The sequence below is a fragment of the Mytilus edulis genome, chromosome 8 (genome assembly GCF_963676685.1).
Source record: "Mytilus edulis chromosome 8, xbMytEdul2.2, whole genome shotgun sequence".
Taxonomy (NCBI): domain Eukaryota; kingdom Metazoa; phylum Mollusca; class Bivalvia; order Mytilida; family Mytilidae; genus Mytilus; species Mytilus edulis.
Window position 1 is genome coordinate 54,270,136 of NC_092351.1, and position 25,986 is coordinate 54,296,121.

At 31.7% G+C, this 25,986-nt stretch overlaps 1 protein-coding gene across 4 annotated transcripts; it reads left to right on the top strand.

Annotated features, from left to right (window-relative positions):
* The first annotated feature begins 62 nt into the window (after positions 1–62).
* Positions 63–16,095, top strand: LOC139485892 (glucosamine-6-phosphate deaminase 2-like). 4 transcript variants are annotated; one of them, XM_071270544.1, is made up of 6 exons: positions 63–114; positions 5,782–5,905; positions 7,701–7,802; positions 8,643–8,825; positions 9,563–9,747; positions 10,822–16,095. In XM_071270544.1, the coding sequence occupies exons 2-6, from the start codon at positions 5,782–5,784 to the stop codon at positions 11,035–11,037; spliced, it is 810 nt and encodes a 269-aa protein (XP_071126645.1). In that variant the 5' UTR covers positions 63–114; the 3' UTR covers positions 11,038–16,095. The 4 variants fall into 4 exon arrangements, with proteins under 4 accessions (XP_071126645.1, XP_071126647.1, XP_071126646.1 ...); XM_071270546.1 differs by having other exon boundaries at positions 78–228; XM_071270545.1 differs by lacking the exon at positions 63–114 and adding an exon at positions 4,601–4,731.
* The last annotated feature ends 9,891 nt before the right edge of the window (positions 16,096–25,986 follow it).

Here is a 25,986-nt window from a genome sequence, read left to right on the forward strand (position 1 = left end):
CTTTTTTGAAAAAAATAAATGATAAAATTATTTAATTAAAAAAAGGTTTACAAATTGATGTCGTAAACACAATTTACGATAGCATCAATCAGCTGATTCAGAATCTGAACCACTGCAAGTTTACTAATTATTCTTTATTTCACACATTTATAGCTGATTATTTAATTCAAGTCAAACAAAGAGTTGCAATTCAGTCATTTGCTTTTTTTTTTATCAAAGGAATGCAAGGTCATTGTTTAAATTATACCTACAGTATAATATTATTATCTTGATTCATGATTGCACCCAATTTTAAGGCATTGTCTAGTCCAAATAATAATGATGTCTGGCAAGGCTATTTTATTTTTTTCTGGGACGCCTTCTGTCGTAGGAAGGTGTCCAAGAAAAAAAAAATAGCCTTGCCAGATGTCATAATTATTTGGACTAGGCATTGTCAATGATAATCGCCACCTGTTACTCTTCACAGAGGGGCGTAAAGGGGGGGGTATCTGCACGAAAGAACGCGAAATAAAAATGCCATTTCACGATGAACGAACAATTAAAAATGTCTTGCACGTTGATCTTTTTACCGATTTCACGAAACACGGTGAATAACGAACCTTTTTCACGGCTGCACGTGAAATAAAAATGGCAAAACACGTTGCACGAAAATAACCCTTTACCACCCTCTTCACACAATACAGTTAGTATAAGGCAGCAACCATTTGATTTTCTGGGGGGGGCTATGTTTTTTTTTCTGTACAAACTTTTTTTTTCGCCTGCGGCGAAAAACAATCTATTTTTTTCGCGACAAGTCGAAAACAATTTTTTTCTTTTAATTTTAGCATTACATATAGTGGCAGCTGAGGGTGAAACAAACAATTTTTTTTTCTCAGAATCGAAAAACAAATTATTTTTTTCTCCAAAAACTGGAAACAAACTTTTTTTTCCAAAAAAAACCATAGCCCCCCCCCCAGAAATTCAAATGGTTGCTGCCTAAGTCCCTGTCCCACCAGACTAGGCTTGTCAACATTCTTCAAATTTTATAGAATATGTCACTTCTGGAATCGTGTCTGTATCCCTGCTCTATTAAAAGTTTCCAGCACTTTCATAATGGTCATTCTGTAGGATACATTTGTAGTATAGAAATAAATTATGTTCTGTAAGTACGTTATCTTGATTCCCATACGACTGAGAGGGGGGGGGGGGGTAATCATCTTATTAAAATTTTAATTTCCCAAATATTTGGTACAGTATAAAATCAAACATTTCTCAACATGTGTTAGAAAAAATGATGCATACATTATTGTTACGTGGTGATGGAAGTTACATGACAGATTCGTCTGAAAACCGTATCCTGGAACTGGCCTATCCAAATATTAATTGTTACTTCATAAAAGAGAGAGGAAAGAAACCAAAGGGACATTAAAACTCATAAGTAAAAATTAAACTGATAACACCATGACTTGAAAAAAAAGACAATTGAACAACCGTACACAAAATTCAACAAAGACAACTAAAGACTCAAACAAAATGAGCCCTACAATAATGCAGAGGGTGATACCATGTTGTTAATTATCTTCAACAAATCGACAGTGCTCTCTTAATTCTTATATTAAAGCCAGTATTTAAATAAGAAATCAACAAATTATTCATACAGAATCAAAAACTTCAGGTCTATTTAAAGACCTACATGTATTCAAAATTTTATTGAAAAAATGATATCCACTTTGGTTGATCAAGGGGGGGTTCTGGGGGTTGGAACCCCCTTTGTTTGACCGATCAATGCATTTGAATGGGGACATATAGTTGGAACCCCCCCCCTTTGTCCTAGGTTTGAGAACTCTCCCCCCCCCCTTTTTTAAATGGCTGGATCCACCCCTGATCCAGATGCATATACAAATATACTCAGATAGCAATATATAACATGTACATTGTATAACAGGGTGGATTTTAGACTCTTATAACAATAACCTTTTAAACCTTCATCATATTAAATGATTAATATCAGGAAATGTAAAAATATAGTTTTATTTTATTTTAAAATTGGAATCATGATTTTCACAATATCAACAGCATTGCATAAAGATTATAACCAATGCTATACATTTGTACATCTGTGATGTATCATCAAATATATAGACAATAATTATAGTGCATTGACTTGACATATCAACGATATAAGGATGAGGCTTAGAAACGGGGAAATGCGAGGCTGTGCCGAGCTACATGTATTTCCCCGTTTTGAGCCGAATCCTTATATCGTTGATATGTCAAGTCAATGCACTATTATTGTCTTTATAATGCAATCTAAAAAAAACATTTTCAATTGTTTAATGCGTTAAGGTTATTTATTTGATTGAAATGTTGGGGGAAATACCCTTTAAAAAGGCCTCACATCATGCTCGCTGAGAAATATACAACACAATGAAATTTACATTTACCTGTTGAAACCAACACTCGATGGTGAACGAAATCGTTTGATTATGGACTTAAATATCAACTATAAGCATAAAACCTAATGATTTATAGGTCAGTCAGGGGTACTACTTGTACAAGTGTATTTTATTTACTTGAAGAAGTAAAAAAAAATATACACATATAAGTAAATAAATAATGTTTGAATAATCTCCCCTTAATTTTCTAAAAAATTTACTTGTATAAGTAAATTTTTATTACAATCCCACAAAAATCCTCAAGTTTTGAGATGTAAAATCATGCCTTTAATGATTTTTCCCAGGTTTGCTCAAATTTTTTCATTAAAGTTCAATGTTTCATCTCATTAATTCATCAAAGAAACTGATTGAGCAAAGATCTTGTATATTTGCGCAAGGCAATCGAAAATTGCTCCTTTGGGACTTGTAAATAAGCAGTGTTATGAAGATAACAGACAAATGGGATTTTCATTGTCCATGAAATTACACTTAAATGATTAGTAAAGACATCTGTAAAGGGTACACAATTTAAAATTCTATTAGAGCAAAGAAATCTTAAGAATTCAAGAAAAGAAGTAAGGATGATTTTTTTACTTATACAAGTAAAAAATTCTGAATGCCTAAGGGACATAACTAAGCCAATTTTTTTTTACCTATACAAGTAAATAAAATTCACTTGTATAAGTATCCTACAAGTTTACTTATATATGTATATTTTTTTTTACTTCTTCAAGTAAATAAAACACACTTGTACAAGTAGTACCCCTGACTGTAGGTTGCAAACAAAAAATATTAACAAATTAAATATGTTTTTCCAATAATTGCAAAAGAAACAATGTTGAGTCGTACCACGCATCGTTGTATGCATTTGAAACAAGAACAGGTTGAAGAGGTCGTATGAATAATTCAATATTATTTCGGCAATTTCTATTTAAATATTCATGAGGAAAAGTGATGTCGGGTCAGTGACTGTATATGACATAGAAATATACAGTCAACGCATTTTGACTGCTCAAATAGAACGAGTGCAGTATAAATGTCTGTATGATCAACATGATCAATGCCAATGGGTCCATACAAATGTATGAAGTTTAATATATTAAATTTTATATGTCCAAAATACTGCAAATGGCTATCAATAAAATATCATTCAGTTCCAAACCATATAGATATATCATAATCTGAAGTACATGTAAATATAAATTCTCCATTTTTCTCAATCATAAACCATTTCAAAACTGGGAGTATTATGTCTGTATGTCCCAATAAAGCATGGTCAATGAGAACAAAGATAATTCTGACCACAGGGAAATTCTCAAAAGCTTTCTTATCTTATTAATGATATATAAATTGTACAGGTACATGTAGAAAAAGATATCAAAATATGTGGTCAAGCAGGGGAGATTAGTTCTACAAATGTAAATACACTTATAATTTAATAATACCAATACATAGAGAAACTAAACTTAATCATTGAGTACTTAATGTTTACTGAGTAAACATTAAGTAATAATGATATTTTATATAAAGAAGTGATAAGTATAATAAGATCTTTTAAAATCATCTCTACCACAATATCACAACCTTTTAATATTTTTACCAATTTAACACAAACAGTTGTTAAAATTGTGTGTTGTTTTTCTCCATCAAAAAGTCTGCCAAAGTGTGACCCAAACGATGTTGTAATCATGTACATGTACATCATTGTACATGCATAATATATAATATACATGTATAAGTACTTCTTAACCATTGTCAATTATCTATGACAGTCAGTTTATCCATGACCATCAGATCACCATGCCAGTGATGGTGATACAACTCCTGGCTGAAAACACATTCTGTATATTATGATTTGTAGAGCCTTTAAATTTGTGGTCTAGGATGTCAGGCACAGCATGCACAGTGCAAGGGGATTTGGTGCCAAGATAATTATGTTGATAAAAAAACAAAAAAAAACCGATTTTGAATAAAAGGGGGAGGGTAAAAAAAATTGTCCTGTCCCCAAGTACAAAAGAATCTGATTAATTGTAATGCAAAAGATAACATAAAGAAAATTGATTTATCAATATTTCCATTGTACATATTTACATTGTACGTCTTTATACATGTATCCTGTATATCAACAAGATCAAGGTTAATATTTATTATATAATCTTCATACATGGATACATGTCATATTGCCAGATGTTAACCTTGTAACGGGCGCATTGCATTTGCACCACAAATGTTGTCATTCTTTCATTTGCGTTGATTTCAATTTTTCATTTGCGCCCATTTTATATTTGCTCCTAATTGCATTTATAGTTTAACACAGGTGAGTAAATACTTGTACATGTACTATACATTTGTACATGTACCTTGCATGTATATTGGTAAAATTTGGTTATAAACGTTGTTCACTTATGTTTAAGTTAAGAAAATCCATTCTGTTTTGTATGTTTTTAATGATTTTAATGTTGTACATATATTTTTAATTCGTCATTTTAGTGAGAGAAAAAAAATGTACGCAGAATGCTTTTATCTTTGGTTTTAACTTCTTGATTTTAAAGTATGTAAACATAGTGCGTTTGAAAAATGACTTATCCTGCTCAGAATAACAACTGATATGGACAGAATTTAAACTTTACTATAGTGTATAATTCTTAAAACTGTCTCTCGCAATTTTACTCCTTTTTAAATAATTATGTTGAGAGAAACATGTGTTTAAACTAAGTTTTAGCATACCTTGTATGGTTTTCTGAGGAATATGTTTTATTATGCAAACAAAAACTGTCTTTATCATTAAAAGTCTTTTTTTTAAATATTTTTTTATACTATTTACCTGAATTATTGGGGAAAATGAAAGGTTTTATTTTTGGCGCAAATGAAATGCCAATTGGCGCAAAAGCAAACACCGCTTGTAACATCGGTTTACAGATAATTACTTTTTCAATGTAATCTTAAGCAAAAGCAAAATTATTCTTTTGAAAAAATATGTACATTGTACATAATGTAGGGTTGACTTCATGTTCATACATGTACATGTATCATTAAACTTAGCACTAATTGATACTTGATGGAGTTTTTGGATGCATTGTACATGTTGTAAAAATGTTGTAGGTACATGTAATAACTTTTACATAAATTTAGAGAAAAATTAATAGATAAAATGACCAAAAAGTTTAAAGAATAGAGAATTATGGTGTTCTAAAGAATAAGATAACACAATATTAATTACCATTATTTACAGAAATAAAATAATTGTATATTATAAATATAGAAAGAAAAATAAATAAAGTTGTAAAAGGCTTCCATTGTACAGTGCATAATAAAAATCCAATCAAAGTTTAATAAACAAAAGTAACATATATTTTTCTATTTTTAGATGAGACTAGTCATTCTTGATAACTATGATAATGTCAGTGAATGGGCAGCTAAATATATCAGGCGTAGAATTAAAGATTTTAACCCTGGACCAGATAAATACTTCACATTAGGTTTACCGACAGGTAAATTTACATTATGGCAAAATAATACACAAACTAAGACTAGTCATTCTTGATAACTACAATTTTGTCAGTGAATGGGCAGCTAAATATATCAGGCGTAGAATTAACAATTTTAACCCTGGACCAGATAAATACTTCATATTAGGTTTACCGACAGGTAAATTTAAATTATGGCAATATAATAAACTAACATGGACATGTACATTGCCCATTAAATAAAAGTTAACATGTCGCCTTACTAAAACTTAGGGAAAGCTCCTTCCTTATAGTGGTTGACATTCAGTATTTCAATAGACAAAAATCATTTTTTATGTGTGGAACAACTTACTTAATTGATTGATTGTTGGTTGCTTAATGTCCAGTGGCAAATATTTCATGCATATTCAGGACGAGAACAAGTTCACAATAAATGCAATAGGTAGGTCTTGTCACAATAGAGGCCATCTGGGATGATGGTCGGAGAAATTTGAACTGCCACTTGCAAATGAGGGTATATTCAGATATTGGATTGGGACAGAATTTTTGCCTTGCAACAGGTCACCTACAGACCCCTCAAGGAGTTGTTGCAAGGGTTCTTAACGTACAATGAGCGTGGCACTCGCTTTACACGAGGCATCGGATTTAACGTCCCCATTCTGACTGGATGTGACTGCGAACTTGATACATCCCGCACAGCCAAAAGGTCACCCCACTTAGGCAAGCGTTTTACTACCGGTTGGGAGAAGACCAAGTGACCATATTTCTATACCCAAGTCACCCTGGGGGGTACTACTTACTTAAGATGCTTTGCTATTGACATTTGATTAGTGACAAATGGTATCATATGCTGTGTAAATATTGGAACAATCATACATGTAGTAAGAATTTGATTATTAAATGATTAATAGAAAAGAAAGCATATGCCATAATGGAGTATCAAGATCTATACACGATAAAAAATCGGCTAGAGTATAATGTAGTACATGCATTTTTTTAAGTAGAAAATGAAACCCGGTTTTATAGCTAGCTCATTAGAACCTTTCACTTGTATGACAGTCACAAAAAATTCCACTTGGCCATGACAAAATGTTAAACAGTTCAAACAACAACAACAAAAAAAGCTGCATGAAAAATGTACAACAAAATTAAATAAAAATAGTTATGAACAACAGCAACCAAAAACATCCACTTTGTAACAGGTCCCTGACTTTGGACAACCAATAATTGCTGAGATCAACTCCCCTTCACATCTGGTTCATTTGCCATCATATTACATCTTTATGTATGTTCATAAGTATCTTACTAGCTCAAGTCTAATATCATAACTGTCACTGTGGATTCATTATTATTAGCTGTAAACAAATTTTTCATGGATTTTGTGGTACAGATGAATCACAAATTTAGATATTCTACAAACTTCAAATTTTCTATAGTGGGTCTCATTGGGGTCTAAGCGTGACACGGGATTGCCGATTTTTGGTAAGCCTGACACGGGAAAGTCAAATTATTGTGTTGTGAAAACGGGAAATGAGGTCTAGCGGGATCTGGGAAATGTAAAAAAAAATGAGAATTGCCTACGTACATACATGTAGTGTAAGCGGGATACGGGAATCTGACAAAACAGTAAGCAAGATCCGTGATCGGAACCCCCCCAATGAGACCCCCTCTATAGGTTTGTATGCAGAATTTGGCAAAACCATGAAATCAAATATCAACGAAAATGCAGACATTCGCTGCTTATATCCACGAAAATTGGTACCCACGAAAAGAAATGAATTTACAGTATTCTTGCATATTTATTATAATTTTCTTTTAGGTAGTACTCCATTAGGAACTTATAAAAAGTTAATTGAATTCATCCAACAAGGGAAGCTATCCTTCAAATATGTTAAGACATTCAATATGGATGAGTATGTAGGTAAGTTGTAATAAGTTATCTCCCTTATCTAGTTGTTTAATAGAATTACAGGGGACACACATTAGGGGCTGGGTAGGCTTTACAGAATAGAGAATAGATAAAATGGGCAAAACAAACAGAATGAAAGACAAAAAAAGATTAAAGAAAAATAGGACAAAAATAGATAATAAGAGCAAAAACAGACAATTAACGAATTGGTAAAAAAAAGAAATAAAGAATAATGGTCAAAATAAAAAAGAGTAGACAAAAATGGTTTAAAATAATTAGAAAATAAGAAATGAATGTCTGTATAGACCTACATGTACATCCCATAATTGGTTTCCATTAATTAACTAGTTTACATGCGGCTGCCTCAACCAAATGTTATAAATCTTATACTCCATGCTTATTACCACAAAATATAGAACATTCGTTCCAATTATGGTGGCCTCACTTTTCCTCTCTTGCTTTATTCGGCTTATGCCATTTACAATGCTACTGTGGATTCATTATTATTTGTTGGATACCAATTTTCGTGGATTTCGTGGGTAAAGGTGAACCACGAATTCAAATGATCAACAAATTATATATTTTCAAAAGACTTTGTTTACATAGACTGGCAAAACCACAAAATCTAATATCCACGAATATGCAAGTTTTCAGCAATCCACGAAAATTGATATCCATGAAAATAAATGAATCCACAGTATATGCCAGCTGGGGCACTATCTGCGTCCAATATGGACACATTATCCGTTTATTTTTTGTATATTGATTCAATTTGCTTGAGTTATTCCCATTTGATATATATATGAAGTCATTTAACCTGCATTTACTGTAAGATAAATGTTACATTTTTAGCTATACCAAGGGACCATCCTGAGAGTTATCATTCCTTTATGTGGAACAATTTCTTCAAACATATTGACATAGATCCAAAGAATGCCCACATACTGGATGGCAATGCTACAGATTTAATAAAAGAGTGTAATGATTACGAGAAAAAGATCACAGAGGCTGGTGGGATTGAACTGTTTGTTGGAGGTATGTCTTACTGTGGGTTCATTTATATTCATGGATTACCCAAAACTTGCATATTCGTGGATATTTAAATTTCGTGGTTTGGTAAAGTCTGCATACATTCCTTTAGAAAATTTGTAATTCATTGAATCATTTAAATTTCGTGGTTCCCCAGTACCTACAAAATCAACGAAAATTAGTGTCTGACGAATATTAAGAAATTCCGCAGTATGCCTTTGTCCCTCCATATCTGTCTTCAACATGTTGGACATTAACTCAAAAATGCTTCCACCAATTTGCATACTCTTATAAATTGCAATTCAACAAATCAAAAACTACTGGACCATATATGTATACCAAAGCTTTACATTTAAAGACATGTTAAGGATGTTCGCTCTGTTTCAAACTAACGCTTTTTTTAAAACTGCATGGTATAGATTGATGGTTTATATAAAATAACAGAATTAAAATAGCAGAAAACAAATGAAAGAAAATGACCTTGTTGTTTGTGGGGATTTTATATGTTTTCCAGAATGGCTTTTAAAATGAAATGAAATAAATCTATGAATAGAGAAGAGTTAGAGGTCAAAATTTGAATTGCCATTGCATGGATAAAACCAGAGGATTCCAAATATCTGACAAAAAGTTAAAACAATTCCAGAAAATATCTTAAAGCTTCAATTATTTATCAAAACAAAGATTTACGATTTGCTTTATCCCATTTTACTTTTTAACCAGCTGATAAAGTCATCTGTTTTTAGGTATAGGTCCTGATGGTCATATAGCTTTTAATGAACCGGGATCCAGTCTGGTGTCGAGAACTCGTATCAAGACACTAAATAACGACACAATTATTGCCAACGCTAGATTTTTTGGAGGAGATCTGTCTAAAGTTCCAAAACAGGCCTTGACAGTTGGTGTTCAAACTGTAATGGATGCAAGGGAGGTAAACATGATTTAAATAGAATATTTTTAATTTTTCCCTATTCTTACTCTATAACTATTATGATTAAAACTTTAACTAGTACATAAAATTTTTAATAACACACTTTTAAAAATAGACAAATATTTAAATGTGGTGACCCTGCAAAGAGGGTGGATTTCCTGAAGAAGAAGAAAATGGGTGTATGAAAATTTGTAACTTGTTATTCATTTTATATTTTGTTTATGAAGTTGCCATAAGTAATAAGATTTCTTATTATAGACAACAGAGAGGTAATATCATTTTAATGCAGGGTAGTTAATAAAATTAATAATGATTTAGTCAAGGGAGATAATATTTGTAATGATGGACAGGTACTCAGGCTGTATGTTTGCCTATAATTAATTACATCCACGTCATTTGAACTGTGGTTGTTAGTCGTATTATTGGCATTCATACCCCATCTCCTTATTTTTAAACAAGTTATTTTACAGTAAATGCTCAGAATTTCATTGATTTATGATATAGTTTTTCTGAAAATTATACAAGCAAATATGAGGGGGGATAGGACCTTTATCGGGACCCCTCCTATCCCCCCTCAAATATGCAAATAAAATATTTTTACACCGTATTGGTCTCTTCTATACTTGATGTGCATTCTTGTACACAGAAAAGGTGAAAATTGAGGTGTCTGTTAATCAAGCATTTTTTAATTATTTTTAAATGCATTAAATTATAAATTGCATAGCCAATATGGCAAATAAAAAATATGTCTTCCTACAAATCTAAAAAAAATCAAGTTTGTCTGTAAAAGACTACAAATTTAAAAACGAGGTGTATATATTATTGCTTTTGTTGATTAATGGGAATAAATGTGAAATAACACATTTCAATTTCAAACAAATAGTACTAACAAAATTTTTAAATGCAAGGTTTTAGCTGACCGTGCGAGGGCTTTATAGTCAGTCAAGGTCGTTAAAACTTCCATCATCATCATGCACGGTTTATTTTAGCAAAACTTTAACTGTTGTAATATTTCGCAATGATAATAACATCCAAAAATATTCTGTGTTTATAGTATCCTATTATTTTAAACAGGTGATGATTCTGATCACTGGAGCCCATAAAGCATACGCAATGCACAAAGCGATAGAAGAAGGTGTCAGTCACATGTGGACCGTCTCAGCATTCCAACAACATCCACAGACGATTTTTATCTGTGACGAAGATGCAACTTTAGAGCTGAAAGTCAAAACAGTCAAGTATTTCAAAGGCTTGATGGATCTTCACAATCAGCTGATTGAAGAGAAATGATGAATAAAGACAAAATAAGAAAATGAATTTTACCAAATTTCAGAAATTTTTGTATGATGGGATTTTTGTATAGAGATTGCATGACACCTTATGGCACTGTCTTGATATTTAAATTTCCAATGTTTGTCACTACCTTTGAGATACACAAAATAAAGTGCATAATTCTTAACATTTTACACATCCTATCCATGAACATTTCCAGAAATTATTTAATGAAATGTATGCTAAGATATTCAAGTCACAAAATAATGCAGGAATCTAATACCTGTTCTAAAGATATCAATGATGTTATTGTTAAAAGTCATATTCAAACATTGGAGATACCCTCTTTTGACCAATACTTTATACAATGCAATATTTGATTTTACTTCCAACTGATAAATTTTAAAAAGCTATTTTTACCCGTCAGTGCTAAAAAGCACTTTGATTTAGGGACGGGAGTCTGTCAACTTTGAAGCATTTTCTTGATGAGAAGAACCATTTTTTTTTCAATAAAATTTGCATGGCTTGGATATAGCCTTTTCACGCTGATGTGGCATAATGCTAATATCAATCAATCCTAAGTTTTGCAATGTGTGTTAAGACCAAAAATACCCATCATGCAATTTTTTCTGAAAACAGCAATAACTTGGCAATCAATCAGACATTGTGCTAAATTATATTTGTAGGGTACTTTATATTTATACTGATTGTAGAAATTTATCTGAATTAGATTTTTGGGGTCAAATTATGAAAAATTGGTAACATTGATTTTATAGTTGTAGTTAATATTATTCAGGTGTAGGCCAAAATAATTCCATTCTATGTTTTCTCATGTAAAAATAGGCTAGGATTTATAGTAAAGCTAGGCAAAGTATGATATGTTTATGCTTTTAAAAGTATCAATGATGCATTGTGGGATAGTGTAAATTTGCTGGCAGGATAAGTGAATGTAGCTCGCCAATTTTTTTTGAAAATAACTGTAAAGATTTATGAATATTCAAAAAATTGATAAAATGTATTGAACAAAAATGACAACTTTAAATAATAAACAACATGATCAAGATATGTTTACATTATTATAAAAAAAACAAATGGCAGCGCATTTCCTGATCAGAAAAACTGTACACATAAATTCCACCATGCCTAGCCCTAGTGAAGCAAAGCAGAGGTCGGCCAGGATACCAGGCTAAATATAAGATCTGTATACTTGTTCAATTCTGTAATCTAAAAAAATATTTTTTGATTTGTTTGAGGTTGTATTTAAATGTTTTTTGAGAGACTTTTTTGTTTTGAATTATTGTTAATTTGTTAAATTAAGTGTAAAAGTCTCTTACATAAATTGCTTATATTTTTTATATATCTGTTTATATAGATCTGCAGTGCATGTACAAATACATTTAAAAATAAGCTTTAAAAGTTTCAGTATTGGTGAGGACTTCTACAAAAGTGCAATGAGTCTTAAAAAAAAAATTATATTTTTAATATTTGCTTGTCAGGCTAATTCAGTATTTTTTATTTTTATTAAATATTGAAATCCATTGTTTTCTAACATTAACATAATTAATATCATAATTTTTATTATTTTTTTTTATTATATTATTTTTTAGGGGGGAGGGAGATGTAACCATGTTGAGAAGGTCAAGACAAATTCTGTAATATTCAAAACATTGAATTATGTTTTGAATACTATTTTGAGAAGAATAAAATATAAATTTAACAAAATATCAAAAAGTTGAATTTTTATTACAACAAAAAATAATATATATCATATTCAAACATTCACTCAAATTACATTCCATTGTACAATGTATTAAATTTACCAGAAAATGGTACTCAGAGAAACTTTTTTGTTTAAATGCCAGTATTATATGATTGATTAATTTTTTCAAGCATAGGGAATATCTTGACATTATATAGTTGTAAGAAATGAAATTTACAATTTTTCATCTGCCCTTGCCATCAATTTATATTTTTATATCTTGAATGTATATATACATTTGTGTTTGTGTACAGATCTGTATAAGTGCTTGATTGTATAAGTTTATTTATGACATCTTTTTAAAACTGTTAAAAAATTATGTAAGTCTTAATTGTGGCATTTGTCATTATTTTGTTTCCAAGAATTCATTGCCTTGGAATAATCAATGAGTCATGGATTCATAATAAAGTGCTATAAATCATAGGACTAAAACAGAAATGACAGAGAGACAAGCCTCATCATTGAAAAAAAGCAGAGACTCCCAATATTGGCTTTTGAGGGTGTAAAAAGTAGTATTTATTATCAAAATTTTATGGCTTGCTATTCTCAATACAGATCATTTGATTTTTAGATCCTGTAAACTGAAATCTTGAATTTACCCATGTTGAAAGCACAAGTATATTCATCTTTTTCTTCACTTATTTATTCTTCATAGAAAAAGTAATTTTCTCCTTAAACCCTGTTTACTTTCCGGAGCCAGTATATTTTGTTATCATATGTTTATGAAATATTAACTGAGGTTCAGTGGTAATGATGAAGCTCTGATATGGAAAGGTAAAAAGATGTCATAAATTCATTTTGTGTTTATTATTTTACTGTAAATGAGTTCAGTGCACTGGTTTCTGATGGTGCTATTTGTAAAGTATTTTTAAATATACCCATTTTATGTACACATGGTTTCATTTAGTTTTGTCTTATAACACACTTTAAAATACCATTGAAATTGTGAAAAATCAAATGGGTTGTACTCTTTGATAAAAAAGAATTCTGATCTGTGATTTATAAGTAGCTTTTGAACACAGAGTGAGTGCAAAACAATCTTTTAATTTTTTTTGGGGTTTTTTTTTTTTTTTTGATCTCTGATGTTTTAACCCCTCCCCTCCCCCAAAAAAAAAGATAAACAGTTTTGTTTTTTTTGTTAAACAATAAACAAACCAACCAAATTTTGAAACTTTGAAACAAGAATTTATGTCTGTTCTTTGATGGTAGGGGATAAATGATTCTGTTCTATCTGTTCATATGTCCCATAGCAGGATAAAGTTCTGGTCACATCCATTTTCTTTTTTTTTTTATTCCCCACCTTCTATAGTAGAGGGGCATTATGTTTTCTGGTCTGTGGCTCCGTTTGTCCGTCTGTGCTTCCGTTCGTCCGTCCGTCTGTCCAGGTTAAAGTTTTTAGTCAAGGTAGTTTTCAATGAAGCTGAAGTCCAATCAACTTGAAACTTAGTACACTTGTTGCTTATGATATGATCTTTCTAATTTTAAAGCCAAATTAGACTTTGACCCCAATTTCACGGTCCACTGAACATAGAAAATGAAAGTAGGAGTTTCAGGTTTAAGTTTTTGGTCAAGGTAGTTTTTGATGAAGCTGAAGTCCAATCAACTTGAAACTTAGTACACTTGTTGCTTATGATATGATCTTTTTAATTTTAAAGCCAAATTAGACTTTTGACCCCAATTTCACGGTCCACTGAACATAGAAAATGAAAGTGGGAGTTTCAGGTTAAAGTTTTTGGTCAAGGTAGTTTTTGATGAAGCTGAAGTCCAATCAACTTGAAACTTAGTAAACTTGTTGCTAATGATATGATCTTTTTGATTTTAAAGCCAAATTAGACTTTTGACCCCAATTTCACGGTCCACTAAACATAGAAAATGAAAGTGGGAGTTTCAGGTTAAAGTTTTTGGTCAAGGTAGTTTTTGATAAAATTGAAGTCCAATCAACTTGAAACTTAGTACATATGTTCCCTATAGTATAATCTTTCTAATTTTAATGCCAAATTAGATTATTACCAAATTTCACGGTCCATGGAACATGGTAAAGCATAGTGCAAGTGGTTCATCCGTGTACTTTGGACACATTCTTGTTTCAAAATATTTTTTTTTTAATGTACATGTTTATCTCCATTTTTTTTTAATGTAAAATGTAAAATCTTATAACAGAAATATATTATGAATAATATCAGTAGTCAAAATCTCTGATTAGTCAATTAATAATATCAATTTCAGTTCATGTTAATCAAAATATGTAGTTTGCTGGTAAATTATTTCAGAATTAATAACTACCCATTTGCTTATATTGAATGTCAGTGCTGTTTATAAATGATCTGCTGATTTTTTTGCTGAATATTTGTATGAATGTCTTTTAAGATTTTTTATGTGAAATGTGTTATTTTTCTTTATTCTACCTCCAACTTTCATTTTTGTATGGTTATTTTTAACATTTCTAGTCCAACAATGTTCACTTCCAAGAAATTGTCTCCCTTATCGATTAGATTTGTCTTTCTTTGTTTATATGTAAAGATGGTACATTACACTACTGGGAGATAACTCTGTAAATTCAGCTGAATGTTTTAATCAGGTTCTATTATTAAGAAAATATTAAGCTTCTCAATGCTAAAATTTCTCAAACTGCTATATATACCTGACTGAAATCACCACCTGTTGTTATTTTGAAGAAGATGAATTACATTTCTTTCTATTGTGCCATAAATATAAATATATATATTTCAATTTTAATAAATATCTTATGCTGAAGATTGAACACCCTACTTTCTGTACAAAAAGTTGTTGTTATTTTCAAGGTATTCCATTTCCTTTTTTGTGCCATATAAATTTCAATGTATTTTTATTTTGCATTAAAGGATATAGCTTGGTTCAGGGATATAACTCTAAAATTCGGTGTTGAGTTTTGTTAAAGTCATATTTCATAAATGTATTTTAAGCATTTACCTGAAACAGATTGGAAATAATCTATGTAACATATAAGCTTGCAATTAATGATGAAGATGGTTGACATAAACGTACTGATGATTTTAAGAGTTATTTCACTTAACCTAGGTCTACCTCCTTAAAGATCTGAAAGATTGAAGCAAGGAAGTTACAACAAATCATACATATTGACAATGGGAAATATTAAGATATACATTTTAAATAATTTCAATACTTTTTTCCTTGATGAGTAAATTGATGAATTGTACTTTTTAAATAGATTGCATTTCAAAATATATATCATGGATATGCTTTAGTAGTATTTTATTAATTAAAATGGGTAATTTACATTTTTTGTAATGATTAAATAAATTCCATATCTACAATTATGTTTGCTTTTATTTCCAACGATAAGAATGCATAGCTGTTGAATATTTAAAACCTGGATCAAACGTTTTCATTATATGTTAATGAGGGAATTGGTGTCCTTTTACCTGTTTGTCTGTCCACCCAGCCTTAATCTTATTGGGTAGCGGAATGAATCCCTCATATAAAACTGCAAAAAATTTGTGGCTACTGTAAATTCAGAAATTATTGCGAGGGTTTTATTATTGCTAAAAATGCAACAGAGTTGTAAACACAATAATTGAAACTCGTCTTTTGAGATATTTTGTATGACTTAAACAGGATTTTTCTCAAGAATATAAAAATCAAAATTGCATTAAAGACTAAAATAACAACATTGCAATAATAAATGCATGCAATAATTTCTGAATATACAGTATGGTGATTTCAGCAAAGCCTGAAGACATTTGGTTTCCAGATAATGACTTATAAGTATCAGTATGAAAATATAAAAATGAGAAGATATGGTAGGATTGCCAGTGAGACAACTCTCTAAAAGACTTCATATTACACATAAATTAACACCCTAAAGATAACGAACAGCCTTCAACAATAAGCAAAAGGTATATTAAGTACTCAGCTATAAAAGGCCCTGTAATGACAAATGTAAACCAATTCAAACAAGAAAACTGAAACCCTAATTTATGTTCAAAATAATGAATGAAAATCAAATAAGGTACACAGCAACATACAACCACCACTTAATTACAGGCTTTTGATAGGGGACAGGCACATATAAAATATGGTAGGTTACTAGTTTGAAGGTAACAACTCTCCCCTAAGCTTAGACAGTCGTGTAACAGTTCGATATCAGAACAAACTAAAATCATTTGAAATAGGCTCAACTCATCAAATGAATACAAATATTAAAAGATCTAACAAAAACATGTAATGGGATTAGGGGAGGATTGGGCCCACTAATATGTTTAACCCTGCAATATTCTGTATGTTTGTCCTGGTCCCAAGTCAGGAACCTGAAATTCAGTGATTGTCATTTGTTTCTATGTTCGATATTTGTTTTTCGTTCATTGTTTTTTACATGCATTAGATCCGTCCTTTTGTTATGTTTTACATTTGTCATGTTTTACCTTTTATAGCTGTCTTTATTGTATGGGCTTTGCTCATTGTTGAAGGTTGTACGGTTACCAATTGTTGTTAATTTCTTTGTCATTTGGTATCTTGTGAAAAGTTGTCTTATTTACCAATCATACCATATATTTTTATATTCACAGTATTTATACATTCCCACATTAAAAAGACACAAAGTACAGACCTGAGAGTACTCATATTTACTGACAGCTTGTTCAAAGCCAATACAATTCATAAAAAATATCATCCATCAAGGATTTATAAGTTATTAAAAGCAAGGATTTGTATAGTTACTATACAAATCCTTGTTAAACGTTAGTAGTATAATAAACTAACCCTTGGTGTGAGCAACAGTGGGTTTTTTTTCTTTTGTCACAGGAAGCTCGACACAGGGAAAGTGATCCGGTGGCAGTGGCAGCAGCCAATGTGGTGTTAACCTATTACTTAAAGGCTAAGTATTTTAGAAGGTAGAGGAGATAAATGCATTATGTTATGAAGTTTCTGTCTATCATGTCATCTTTCCTTGACCTCATTTTCATGGTTCTGTGACTTGGAAAAAAAAGAGTTGCTTAAATGTTAATTCCTTCTTATTATGCGTAAAATGATTCCTTTACTAGTAATTGGTATGTGCATACCTTGCACAGTTTTCATGCCTGTCAGACAGTTATCACTAGACCTCGACCTCGTTTCATGGATTGGTGATCAATGTAAAATTTTCTTGTCAAGTCCATATCTCAGAAATATAAGCAATAGGTCTTCTCAATTGATCATTAGTGTATGAAATTATTGTAAGGTGTACATGTCCAACAGGCAGTTATCCGGTCACCTTGACTTCATTTTCATGGATCAGTGTAAAGTTGATTTTTTTGTTTTTGTTTATTTGTATGCAGAGTGCAGAGTGGGCATTGAGTTTTACCATTTTCCGTCTGTCCGTACGGACGTCACAAAGTTGGTTTCCGTTCACTAACTTTAGTTTGCTTCAACCAAATGTTATGAAACTTAAATTATACAAAATGCTAATAACCACAAAATACAGACCAAGTACTAGTATGAGTATTGGTCGCGTCACTTTAACCGTTCTAGAATTAAGCACCTCTACAAATGAAAAAAATGCTGAATTTTTGTTTCTGTTCTGTAACTTGTTATGAAACCTATACACAATACTTATTACCACAAAACACAGATTACATTTAAATTTTGGTGGCGTCGCTTTAAATGTTCTATAGTAACAGTGAATATCACTTCACGAATGGGAAAATTGTTGAATGTTTCGTTTCCATTCTCCAACTTTAGTTTGCTTCAACCAAATGATAGGAAACATATACACAATGCATATTACAGTACAATGCGAGTGATGACCTGCTGGTCATCTGTTCCTGTAACATTTCATTCTATATATAATACTTTATAAGATATCAGCTTAAAACAGCAAAAAAATTGTATAAACCGTGTACAACTTCCATTACATTTGGTTGAGGTACCTTAAGTTAGAGAATGGAAACGAAAAATAACGCAATTACATGTTTTTCCTTTTGTAAGGGGACATAACCCTAGAACGGTTAAAGTGACACCACAAAATATTCAAACTCAATCCATAAATAAAGGCAACTGTAATATACCGCTGTTCGATATTCATAAATCGATTGAGCAAAAACCAAATCCGGGTTACAAACTAAAACTGAGGGAAACGCATCAAATATAAGAGGAGAACTACGACACAACAGAAACACAACGTTAAAATGTAACACACACAGAAACGAACTATAATATAACAATGGCCATTTTCCTGACTTGGTACAGGACATTTTAAGAAAAAAAATGGTTTTGGGATAGATCAGTACCGTAACACGTCTTATAGCAATGCGAATTCGCACTCAGCAAAACAGTCACAATCGAGAATAAGTCACGTTCGGTAGTTAGAAAAATCAGACGACAAACCACAATCAAACACGTGGTAAAAATGTCCTTAGTTAGTTTGGACAAAGACACATAGTATGGATCAACCAATTCGTCATGGTGTCCGTCAAATTCTGAGTGTCATTTCTAATCTGTCCTCCTCATATCTTTGTTGGAGCAGTTTCTGCGTTAGGAGCACACTCCTGTATAAAAGATGCCAAATTTGGACTCTTGGGTCCAGGTAAAAAATCTACAAAAATATTTATCACAGTTCTGTTGTCATTCTTCACAATGATCAGTAAAACTTTGCTGCGACAAGCAATTGAAAAACCAATACGTATGGTAAACTAAATCAAAGTTTCTTTTGTGATCCGTTACCAGTAATGATATACAAATATATAAAAATGTGTGTTCATGAAACATCATCCTTCACGTACTGTGTGTTTAAACCTTGAAAACTTAAAATAATAAATGGGTTGAAAGCAGTTAAAATCATTCGATTATATGTTGATCCACAGGCAGATACCTGTGAAAAAGTATCATTGTTGTCGTTTTTTATGCATCAATTGTAAACACAATATCAGGTTAACTGTATTTCTGTCATAAAGTGTGGTCATTTTAGCGATATACATTTAACATTGTCATAAGGCAGAAGGTTCAACCAACCCTATTGTCTTAAAAATGTCCTGTACCAAGGCAGGAATATGGCAGTTGTTGCCGTTTGTTTTTGTTGCACTTCAGTTTTTCTGATGTTCATGAGTTTTCCTCTATTAGATTATGTGTTTCCGATGTTTGTAACCTGAATTAAATTTTGTTTTCTCCCAATCGATTTATGACTTCTGCACACCGGTATTCTACTTTTGCCTTTATTTAGTATTTCGAGTATATAAAATTAGAGACACCCTTTTTATCTCTGATTAAACATACTCAACTTTTTTTTTAATTTAATGCATTATTTGAATTTAATATTTAACTAGAACACACCCGCGAAATCGCGGGCATTCAGAGCGTAGTTTAAAGTATGTACAGTGTTGTTAGAAGAATTTTGTAAAATACTGAATGACTGGAGAATTTCAGCAAAAGTATCATAAGTCATAGGTTATTGTGGACAGGAAAATGGTTTTTTTTTATCCCTCCACCTTTCTTTCCAAAGTTCCCTATTTTTTGGTTTTCTATCAATTTCAATATGAACATACATTTAGTATGTTATGAAGTAAGGAGCCTGTAATTCAGTGGTTGTCGTTTGTTTATGTGTTACATATTTCACTGTTTTTGTACATAAATAAGGCCGCTAATTTTCTCGTTTAAATTATTTACATTGTCATTTCGGGTCCTTTTAAAGCTGAGTATGCGGTATGGGCTTTGCTCGTTTTTGAAGCCCGTACGGTGACCTATAGTTGTTAATCTCTGTGTCATTTTGGTCTCTTGTGGAGAGTTGTCTCAATATGGCAATCATACCACATCTTCTTTTTTTTTTGTAATCAATGAATTTTATAAAAGATTTAATAACTGGAGAATTTCAGAAAAGGTATCAAAAGTTCACATGAATAATTTTAGCGCTTATCTGTATATTATGAATATTCATTACTATATAAATAAAGTGTATTCACTTTCAATTCTAAGTTTACTAATCGATCCATGGTGGTCATTGATATAGTATACAGACCCTCTCTATTTAATAAACTCTGTGACCGCCGTGGATAGTAAACTTGAAAATGATAGCAGATAAAATTCTGAAAATACACTTTATTCGTAGTATATGTATGTTCAAAGTATACAGAAAAACGCAAACCGGAAGTCTAATCTGACTTAAAATTTCGTCCAATGACGGGACAATATCCGGATGCCTTTTTTCTCGTTTTTCTCCCAAAATAACTCAATCTGAATAATCATATGAATGGATGACAAATTCGACTATGCCCTGTACCTATAGGACACAGAGGCGTGTTGATTAATTTATTGTGGAAAGAAGAGAAGCGACACACAAAATGAGGTCTTCTCGCTTAATAGTATAGATCCCATGGACATAAGATATTTAATACATATTTTGGAAAGAAAGGAGTAATTTCGTACATTAAAGATAGGTCAATATAAGATCATATACATTACGTAGCATTCAGTAACAATAATTTTTATTGATAGATAAACAGATTGTTGTTAGAATGTAGTCCGATTGCAAATATCTCACTCCGTCATTTACGACAATATTTGTTTCGTATATTGTTTAATAAAATGCATATGGAGTGGCCTCAATCTATATATTTTCTTAATATAAGTCACGAATGTAATATAATCACGTGACATCTAGCTTATAACATCCTGGTTATACAGATCGACAGGTAAACATACATACCTTTTTAATTGCAGAACTTATTCCCATCCCTTCTGTTTTCAAACAAAGCAATCTGCACTTATACATGTTATAGAATTTAGGAGATTGTCATTTTTTCAACTGTCGACAAAAGTCAAAACGACACAGACATTAACAACATTATATAAGTCACGATTCGGCCCCCAAGAATGAGCTACGTCCATACCACATAGTCAGCTACAAAAGCCCCGAAATGGCAAATGTAAAAAAATTCAAGCGAGAATACTGATAACTGGCTAATTTTCGCACAAAAGAGAAAACAAAACGAACCAAAAAACAAATATGTTACATATGAACAAACGACAGCCACGTACTGAATTACAGGCTCCTGTTTTCGATGTATATACATACAGAATGTGGAGTGGATAAACGCGTTTGAATGTGCCAACCCTCCCCTAACCTGGGGCAGTGGTGTAACAGTACAAGATAAGAAAACACTATACAAATCAATTAAAAAAGCTACATCAAATGAATACAAATAGAAATACATCTAACAAAAAGTTGGAATGAACGTGGATGGTATCTTTACATCCCGACTACAAAAAGACACTATATAAGTACCAATATGAGAGTACTCACAGTTACTCATAGATAGTTGAAAGCCAATAACAACTATTGAAAAAAAATCATACACCTTAAGACTTAAATATCAATTAGTACACGGATTTGTGTGTAGAGTTCATAAAAAGACGAGAAAAAACGACCTTGTGCAGTGACGAGGTACGGGTATAGACAGATTGTAGAGCTATGAATGTGCATATGTATAAACAGATAATATTCAGTTTTATATTAAATTTACTGATAACAGAGTCAATATTAATACAATAAACAATATTCAAATATCTAGTTACATTGTTCAATTGGTAACCTGTTAGAATAAATTTATCTAAAGGACCGATAAGCTTACCAGGATCGTTTCAAAATTCTGGACTGGTTTAACATGAGGATGTTGTAATCCATTTTGCAATATGCTTTGTACAGGTATAACTAAACTTCAAAACCAAATTTTTATATCTTTGGAAGAATTTAGTAAATGTTTTGAGTAATTTGTGGTATTGAATTTCATAATCAACCAGTAACACATAAATTAGGGGTGCCACATGTGGAGCAGGATCTGCTTACCCTTCCGGAGCACCTGAGATCACCCCTAGTTTTGGTGGAGTTCGTGTTGCTTACTGATCAGTTTTCTATGTTGAGTCATGTGTACTATTGTTTGTCTGTTTGTCTTTTTTTCATTTTTAGCCATGGCGTTGTCAGTTTATTTCCGATTTATGATTTTAACTGTTCCTCTGGTATGTTTCGTCCGTCTTTTACGTTTATTGAAATAGTTTCTTTCTACTTGAGAAGCTCCGGTGTGAAAACGACACATCAGACACGAACATATTCAAACGAGTTATGATATACAAACAGTGTTAAATGGTATTTGTCGAAGGAACATCACTATCCTAAAAAAGCATTCAACGAAAAAAATAGCAACAGGTCACGGAAAATTGTCCCCTTTGTCATAAATTTAAGTTTAGAGTTTCTTGTGTAAAGCTGAATTATTTAAATCTAGGAAAGGACAGTTACTACCGAATATTAAATAAAGTTGGATGAAGAACGAGATTATATCACACTTCTTGAAAATATTAGGTAATTTAATAATTGTTATTTGACCCAGTTTACATAATAATTGATGCCTACCATTTTTTAAACTATAGATGGGTAATCAGCCAGTGAATACTTTAAACGATATTAAATTCGTTTCTTTTCTTATTATACGTTTACCATGAGACCTATTATGACGTTAAGTTTTATAAACAATATATGAGTAATGTGAACTAGTAATGCCCCTTTTTCTGGATGGCTTGGTCGGAAATACTACACACCAGAACTTCTCAAGAAGAAAGAAAATGCTTTTAATATAAAGCTCTTGAACAAAGTGTGCCTAGTGGCAAAGTTGATGTCAATCCTATATGGACGCGGTCGCCATCATAATTTTTTCAACTTTTATTGCATATCTATGTCGAAGATGACTACGCATATTTTTGTTTTGTCTGAGGCAAAATCCCTTTCTTTTTGTTTCGATTTTTTCATCACAAAAAATTATTCTAGCAATGAGCAAAATTACAGGTACAACGTAAAGACTATTAGGCTTACCCTTCCAGGACAATTGAGATCACCGGTTAAAGTTGAATTTATGTTGCTGAGTATTTTGCTTCCCTTCTTTGTTTTACGGATATGTTTTGCCATTAATCTTTATGGTGACTCGTATATTTACTTCTTGATTAATTAATTTCATTGATCTGTTTCTGTGTTTTACGGAGAATTCACCCCTGGCTTGACCAGTAGTTTGTTCTCAGAAATTTATCAAATGTAAACGAGTGAGCAAGTTGTTTCAGTATATGTAAATGACCTGTTAAAATTTACCAACCATATAAATTGTCCATTTCTTACTTATTGTCATAATTTAATATAGAATGAATCCTTTGTTTATGTAACTGATTACATATGATTTGATTTTTCCTCATTTCATGAACAGGAAGGTATACGGATTTTCACCATAATTTGTTCTTTTCATGGTGTTATAGTAATAGAAAACACTGATCTTTATCACTTTTATTTTTCAGAATGTCAACTGATCCTAAAATATGTAACATATGCGACAGCAGACACATTACAAAACAAGCAACTGATTGGTGTTCCGAATGTGAACAGGCTTTTTGCAACGAATGCAAAGAATATCATGCATTTTCAAGATTATCAAAAACCCATACAACGATTCCGATATCGGATTTTCTTTCGCTAGAGCCCTCATTCTCTGCTATTTCAAGTGTATGCGCTGAACATAATGATATTTACCAAATCTTTTGTCCGCAACACGATAAGCTACTCTGTCCTAAGTGTTTAGCAAAACATGATGATTGTAAGGGCATAGCTACGCTGAGTGAAATAACAAAAACAGTTAAAACATCAACGAATTTCCAAGAAACACAACATGGTTTTACAGACATAATAGAAAACATAACTAAGATTCAGAATAAGTTGAAATTGTCTTTAGAAACGACAAATGACGAAGAGAAGATACTAATGTCGGAGATTGGTAAGATGAGGAGGAAAATAGATGATCATTTAGACAAACTCGAAGACAACTTCAGAACCGATTTGACAAAAGAAACAGCAGAATAACGAAAAGCAATCGAATTATTGTTACAGAAACTTGATAGTAGAAAATCCGAGACTATTGAACATTTGCAGCAAATGAAAGATTTAGAGACTCATGCATCCGAATTCCAAACTTAACTCGGTCTAAGACAATTAGCATTTGCGATGGGATCCATTGAATCCTTTGTGCAGTCAGTTGCTTAAGATGGCAATTTAGAAATAGATGCATTCAGTCTGAATTTTGATGACACGATAAATGAAACAGTGAGCAGTATCCAGCAGTTCGGTATTGTTTAGGTACAGAAAAAGGCTTGGCACTTGGCTCTCTGTCGCCAAAAGGATAAGCAAGCACAGCGAGTTGGAATGGGACAACCACTGATAAAGTCGATTTTGTGACATTAAGCTGAAGATAGTTCAAACTATTGATACAAGATGTAACCCAACCGCGGGATGTGAAATTCTGCCTGATGGGAAAATGGTTTTTAGTAACTGTATCACGGATGGACACGCAGTTATTTTAGATACTGATGGGACATACTTGTTTGACATTCTTAAGAAGTCTAACACTTATTGCTTGGATATAAAATGTATCGATAGTAATAACAAACTAGCCATTTCACATGGATTTTTTAGTAAAGAGATAGACATTGTCGAAATTATAGTGTGTGATAACATTGTGTGAGGGAATTCGACGTTTGATGTACCACTGTTCACTCCAGTGCAATTTATGACAATACCACTGCATCAATCAGAATTATTTTTTTTGCAGTGTTTTAAGAAATGATTTTGCTTTGTTGTCGCGTATTATTTGTGAAACATTCAATGTTTTAAAAAGGCGAATTTTCTTTATAAAGTCAATGATTATGTTGACTTTTGAAGGCCAAACTTTCTACAGCCTTAAATACGCTAATGAAAGATACAAAAACTATACCAATACATTACGACATGTTTATGAAATTATAACAAATCTATTGGTTAACAAATTTTTACTCGTTATTGCAAAAAAATGAACTTAATATATCTGACATGTTCTCCCTACCCAGTTTACCCCTATACATTTTTATGATGTGGACTGGTCATTGTTATTGAATCATAGGCAATTTGATTGGATTAAGTTGTTATTAGTTACCTTCAAACTTCTTTATGCTTTTCATACATGACTATTGATTAATTAGAACGTGCATGAATGTGTACGGTAACTAAAATGACCTTCAAACTGGACACTGGACGAGTCAATATTATGTTTTATCAATGAAAGTTAAGGTATGAAAGGTAATAATTGCCACTTATTCGATTTTCACAAAATTTTCGGAATATACAGTTGAAAGGTTATTTTTTAAAAGCCTATTGTGAAGAGTAAAGAGAAAGTTTACAA